The sequence below is a fragment of the Priapulus caudatus genome, unplaced genomic scaffold (assembly GCF_000485595.1).
Source record: "Priapulus caudatus unplaced genomic scaffold, Priapulus_caudatus-5.0.1 Scaffold697, whole genome shotgun sequence".
Lineage (NCBI taxonomy): Eukaryota > Metazoa > Priapulida > Priapulimorpha > Priapulimorphida > Priapulidae > Priapulus > Priapulus caudatus.
This window is the reverse complement of record NW_014577758.1, coordinates 215,052-222,150: the sequence shown is the minus strand read 5'-3', so window position 1 is coordinate 222,150 and position 7,099 is coordinate 215,052. Positions and strand designations below refer to the sequence as shown.

The 7,099-nt window shown below is 42.0% G+C and overlaps 1 protein-coding gene across 1 annotated transcript in view; it reads left to right on the top strand.

Moving 5' to 3' along the window:
• Positions 1-1,122: 1,122 nt before the first annotated feature.
• The window catches only part of LOC106812893, a 14,341-nt gene continuing 8,364 nt past the window's right edge, over positions 1,123-7,099 (top strand). The window contains exons 1-6 of the mRNA XM_014816894.1: positions 1,123-1,139; positions 1,702-1,788; positions 2,614-2,775; positions 3,418-3,786; positions 4,207-4,310; positions 5,750-5,911. Of these exons, the coding sequence (XP_014672380.1) occupies positions 1,706-1,788; positions 2,614-2,775; positions 3,418-3,786; positions 4,207-4,310; positions 5,750-5,911 (880 nt within the window). The 5' untranslated portion in view covers positions 1,123-1,139; positions 1,702-1,705. The remainder of the gene's footprint in view (positions 1,140-1,701; positions 1,789-2,613; positions 2,776-3,417; positions 3,787-4,206; positions 4,311-5,749; positions 5,912-7,099) is intronic.

Here is a 7,099-nt window from a genome sequence, read left to right as displayed (position 1 = left end):
CACACACACACACACACACACACACACACACACACACACACACACACACACACACTATGTATTTGCGGAGGGATGTGTCTTATGCTGTCTTCCATCCTAACTACAACAATAATGCTGATTAGCCATGACCCGAATATACATATGCACCAGGCACCTTCTATAACAAACAAGACGTGATTTCACCGAATAATCGCCGTGTAGACCCAATATATACATATGTTATTTCCTAACACGAGGAGTAAAGGTAAACCTGCACATATTAGCGACAGATAGTGGGAATCAACATTAAATACAGGGCCGTTGCCTGAACAAATTACTAGAGATTGACGGGGACAAAATATTATCGTGACTCCGCTCAGTCAGCTGGGTATTGACGAGGGAATGGGTGCAACTACCTGTCAACGTGCATGCATGGTGTGACGGGCTGGGCCTGAGACGATGGTTTCACACATAGCGCATGATGATTGACAATAAGTTTCGGTTTTTTTAAGATTTATTGAGCTTTTATTAGATTTTTTTCAAAATCTAGAGATAGCAGGCGCTCATCATGAAACCTCGGAAGCTAATGCCCTGTCTAAGGAAGCTACACCCGTACAAATTCTCCCTGCAGCATATCGCGAAACCTATGTCAGCGCATTTATCTACTATCTATGCCATCCAATTTCCCAAAGATCTAGGCGGGTAGGTTTCCCCTTGCGCCCCAGAGACGCCGACCCTGAAGTATTCAATGTACGCGCTGGATACTGCGATGGATAATTCTATCGTTACACGTACTATCAAGAGCGTATTAAGTATACATACTTAATGATACGCTCTTACACATATACGCTCGTGGTACTATGGATATACGGAAGACGCTATGATTCCGCCGATGAGCCGTTATATTATTATATTGTTATCGTGCATAGCAACATATTTATGCGGTAATCTTGTTTTTCGGCAATCACGACCACCAAACATGGTCCACATCGCCGCTGGCAGAATTGAACCTCAAGTAAACACGCGACCAGCGACGGGTATACCTGGATGACCTTGAGTGACCGTGACCGACATAGATAATGAGACGTGGACCGGGAGTCGTATATAAAAGGACACACCCATTCAGCCGCAGTAATCGACTTCTCTTCTGGACATATAAGGTAAATGCGCGTGCTCTCATTCCGTTAGTTTCAGTGTGACGCTTTATATCGATCTCTGGTTGAGATTTTTATTTCGTATACGATTTCAATCGTGTGCGGGGTGACCGTATAGCCTATTATAAATCTTCTTATGCTGAAGCCAGTACTATTATTGGATATATTGGATCCGTAATATAAACACAGTTATTTATAAATCTCTGATAACCTAACTTTCTATAGACCGTTACAATTAATTTGATGATTAGCTTATAATAGTTTCGCCTATTCCGAGTTAGAAATATATTTAGTTTCATATACATTTCCGCTATAATAATATCAGGAGTGAATAATAATCGATTATCTATTATCATTCACTCCTGAATTATCGATTATTATTCACTCCTGAATTATCTATTATTATTCATTCCTGAATTATCGATTATTATTCACTCCTGAATTATCGATTATTATTCACTCCTGAATTATCGATTATTATTCACTCCTGAATTATCGATTATTATTCACTCCTGAATTATCGATTATTATTTACTCCTGATAATATTGTTCTTTTTCATCGGCATAGCATCATGTTGAGGAAGATATTGATTCTGGTTTGTCTGACCGGGCTGGCGGTGGCCACCCACTCACGCCACGATCATGCGGACTTCGAGTGAGTGCACTATGCCTGTAATAGTATAGTACCTGCAATACTAATCAGTTCGTCGTATAGGTGTTCATTAATTCGCTATTGATTGTGCGAGGGATAGACTGGAGATTATATCTAGATTCCGGCACGACGTACATGACCTCTTTTTTCTAGAAATATACTAAAATAAATTATACCGGCAAGTATAACCTCGTATCGAATGTATACCAGAAATAGTATGTATATGTATGCATGTATGTACCAGAAATATACGACCACTAACTTGGTGACGCATCTTAGATGTATTAATTATGAGAAAAAGAATTCTATTCGCACGCGTACGATCTTTCTTTTGAGCGCCCTTCCCCTTCTCCCTTTCACTGTCTCGATCTTTCTTGCTCATTTCTTGCCTTACCTCTCTCTCGCACTGTTTCACTCTCGTTCTTTCTATTTCTGTTGTTCTTTCTCTTTCTCTTTCTCTTTCTCGTTCCCTTTCCCTTTTCCTTTTCCTCCCCTTTCCTTATCAGTTTCTCCGTCGCCCTTTCCTTTTCTCGTTCTCGTTCTCTTATTCTCTCTCTCCCTTTCTCACCAACCGATGATGTGTATAGCTCTCGTCTTAGCGATTTATGTGGGGGTCGACTCGAAAGCCTAGTGCTACTTTGATCTTCACAGCACTCATTTAATTGTTAGTAAGTAATTCACTATTCTTTTTTATTTATACTCTTACGTTATACCCATCATACACTGTATGTGTTGTATGTGTATACTGCTGTATTGTGACTAAGTTATGTGCTAAATAGATAATCTGAATCTAACTCGCGTCCCCCCGCGTGCGTGTGTATTTTGCAGACGGGATCCTTGCACGGGCAGGGAATGTCCCACCTACGGTGTCGTCTGCTCGTCCAGCGAGTACGAGGTGAGAGAGTACGCGGAGTCATGGTGGGTCAGCACCACAGTACGCAGCTTCAGCCGGGGTTACGCCGCTTACCAAGGAGCCGGCATAATCTACAAGTACGTGCATCACTTTTTTTCTGAGTAATTTATGACCCACTGATTTGATTAAAGCAAAAGAAAATCTTTTGTATAATTTTTGGGGGTTTAGGCCATTTTGGGGGTTAGGTCATTATTTTTCATAATATTATATTGACCCGACTATCATATCAGTGATGGTCAACAACAAACATCCATTGTGTTTATCCGCGTTCGTGTATTTTCCATTGCGTCATTTCATCGGCATATTTCGAGAGAGTTCAACATAATTTAATTATAAATAATATATTTATTTAAAATATAATTATTATTATAATATAATTAAAATATTATAATTAATATATAATATAATTAATATATAATATAATTAAAATATTATAATTAATATATAATATAATTAAAATATTATAATTAATATATAATATAATTAAATATAATTAATCTCTATTATCCGCTCTTGATATTATCATATATAATTATAAATATATAGCTTGCCATTGCTACACATAATTCGGCACAACGTCTTTTGCAATGTTTTATAGCGATACTCATTTATAGAAATCACACGATTTTCATCTCCTCGTGATGAATTCTCCCCTTGTTTTCTGAGCGATTACCTTCACATGCTGCATCGTTATGCGTTCTGCTTCTGTTCCCGTGTAGGTACATGCACGGTGCGAACTCGGACGCAGCTGACATCGAGTCAGGTTGGCCGATCCTCGTGCAGATACGCTCTAACGTCGAGGAAGCGAAAGATGCGGTGCGTAACGTGCGAGAGGGCGGCGACATAGAACAGCAAAGCTTCAGCGTCGCCATCTACATCCCGCGCGAGAATTGGGGCTCGATGCCAGAGCCCTCTGACGAGCGAGTCAAGATCGACACCATTCCCGTGACGCGCTTCTTCGTTCGCAATTTCGGCGGCTGGTCGTCTGGCATGAAAACGCTGCGCTCGGGTAGGTACCTTGCGCAGAAGCTGAAGGCCAACGATGAGTGGTTCGACTCGGACTGGATGTATCACGCCATCTACAACAGGTGTGTGCGTGTGCGTGTGTGCGTGTGTGCGTGCGCGCGTGTTTGTGTGTGTGTGCGTGCGTGTGCGTGTGTGCGCGTGCGCGCGTGCATCCGTGCGCGCGTGTTTGTAGATATGTACGTGTATGTCTACGTTATTATTGTTTGGCAATGAAGTATTCGCGTTATCAGATATTCGGTCTCTCATAGGTGTTGGTCTCAACACCAATGTTTACCATTAACATTTAATGTTTGCGTACAATCCAGTGCAGTAACAATTAGGTGCAACATCTATCGCGCAAATATTTGAAACTAATTAATATGTCACCGCCGATGAAGCAATATTTGAGTTTGACACCCATAATAAATAAAGTAACGTGGACTGTACGCTAGCATGACATACATACATCTCCTCATCTGTGTACGTTCGACTCTCTGCGGCAGGCCTAACCAAGTCTTCGGAAGACGCAACGAGATCTGGTTTTTCTCTCCCAAGTTCACGACACCAGCTTGCGCCCGCGATCCACCGGTTGACAACAACATCGAAGGTACGTCCGATGACGTCAGCTGTTACGTCATGTCTCGCGCTTGCATCACAGCAAGCTTCTTAACATTCTCGGTTAATTCATTATAGCATGTACTCGTGCACTCGTGATTTATCAGCCTGCAGATAATTAGATTCGTGTAAAAGATATTTCTTCCATGTAGTTTATGGCCAGAACAACTCGCCCTGACAATGTTTGTGTGGGACGAGGCCCAACACTGCCTCCCTAGTTGATGTAATATCGATACTAACTATAAGGGGATGTCACGACTACTATCTACATAATTTATTATTTTGATTAGTTATACTGTGATTTGTTACAAATCGGTTCCATGGGCAGACGTTGGGAAGAAGGGAGGGGAGGACGGATAAGGACGGATAAGGTAGAAGTCATTCATGCTCTGCATTCTATAACACGGGCAGGCCAGAAGGCTCACGCCACAGCAGAAATTCGAATCTCGGATATTCAAAAAAACTGTTGTGACCAATCCGATTATGCGTTACTTTTCACTCCTGGGTTGATTAATCCGGATACGGATTTCATTCAGTAGCTATGTGCTCGAAATTCGGAATTCGACATCATACGAGAATCGAGTTTTGAATTCAGGCTGGTCGTGCCTCACCGCTGTCCTCTTTTGTCTCGTGTCCACGCGTATCTTTGACACCCGAGATAATAAGCCATATCGGAATGTCCCCGCCGCCATATTGAGATCAGATAAGAGGGGGTATAAGTTGCCTATATATAACATGGTTTGTATAGGACTAGTCTAGGTTTTTGATCTATAATTCTCTTCACTAACATCGTACTTCAATTCACAGGTGCGTTTCTGTTTACAGAAACATTTACAAATATGATTGTGGTCATTTGGGATATTTTGCAATGTTTGTGTTAATGCAAAAACTAAAAACGAGTGTTTACATTAAAGTAATTACGTCACCGTGAATAGTAAAAATAACAAGATATAAGTGATTCTGTTCACTTTTTATGGTTAAATTGCTGCATTATACTTCTTATTTTACTATATTGTTCGATGTGAACATACACTCGTGACTCATACATAGCCCATAGCAAGCAATAGCAAGCATAATATCAAATCGTCCAGGTTTTTTGGATTTTTAACTAGTTGAGAAACAATCTTATCAGGTAAGAATTTGACGATACGTTTAGTCCCGTTAGTCCTTACTTTTAATGTAAAAAAATGGCAACAAAAATTTTACAAATTTTACCATAGAAAATTCGTGACGTAGTCAATTTAATCATCTTTCCTAAGCGCGCCTCGGTCATTTTATATCCCCTTTTTCTATTACCTAAGCAACACAGCTGGACTTTCCGATATCACTTATATTAGGGGTTAATAATGACAAATTTGTCATTATGACAATTTGTCAACTGACAATAATAATGACAAATTTGTTATTATTAACCTCTGCTTATGTCCACAGAGGAGACGACCGTGTGGGAGCTGCTGGAGAGATACGACAACGGAATAGAGAAGAGGAGCTACCCGGGAGGAAGATGTATGTGTTACACGGTCAGTGATGACGTGTGCGATGAACGCGAGGCTATGCGGCAGGCTATGGGAGGCATCAAGAAGCTCGTACAAGGTAGCGAAAAATAGTAAATAATAATAATAATAATAATAATAGTAATAATAATAACTAGAGCACTCGGAGAGCACAGACCTCCGCCAAGGCAGCTGAATTCTCTCAATGTGAAATTTTTATTAATTAATTTATTAATTAAGTGAAAAAATTAATTAATTAATTAATTAATTAAATAATTAATTGGATCCGGATTAGTGCGAGCGTGCAGGTGGGGAGGACTGTGGTTGCCCCTTAGCCTGTGTTTGTAAGTCTACAGCGTCTGCTAAACGACAACACGCTCTCTGCGCTCGTCTCTGCATGCAACCAAGCCGTCTCAAAGTCTGTTCGATCAGGGAAACACATCTTGCATCCCGTCTAGACAACCTGCGACCGCCGTTGGGAAGCGATAGATCAGCGTCGTATAGAGAGAGCGGCGGCGCGCACATGCGCGCGCGTCATATGCCATAAAATCGTGAATGCTCACAATCGATCAGGGAGCCCTGGCTTGCGGGGAAGCAGCCGTATCGCGTGTAACTCCCGCGGAGAGATGTTGATAATTTCAGCTTCTATTTTGGCAGGCAGTCGGTTTAATTTTCCACGTCGTGGCTCAGAAGCTGGATCTATCTTCGGCGGTTAGCGGAACTTGATGCGTAAACCGTTCTGTCTGGTTAGAGCATCCTCACTTCGTGGCCCGTGGCAGTTATAGGCGTTATTACGGTCCGATTCCGCGCGCCGCTGAGTAACCCTAACAGTTCGGCAACGTATCGACAGTAGAAAAAATCTATATTTCTGGCGGCAAATCCCAGTCAGTACATCAATAAAACTCCATTTCAAATTGATGATGGCGTTCGCTTCGTTTTACTAAGTCATACTGGCGTTTTTGCATTTTGTCTTGCTCCACTTCCCCACCTCATCTGCTCCATCGCTCTCGCTGTCTACTTCGATCTCGTTCTTTTCATTCTCGCGCTCTCTGGCGGCTCTCGCCTTCTTTCTCTGCTCTCGCTCGTGCTCTCCTCCCGCCTCCCTGTACGGTCTCCTCGTCTCTCATTCCCTCTCTTTGCCGAACGCGCACATGACTCTCATACGTTGCTCGTCACTTTCTTTAGGCCTACCAATCGTATTCAGACGTACATCCACTTCTCCGCGCATCGCTGCCAGCCCCCCCAGCCACGCCTACCTCCTAACGACCTCCTATTACGACCCGTGTAC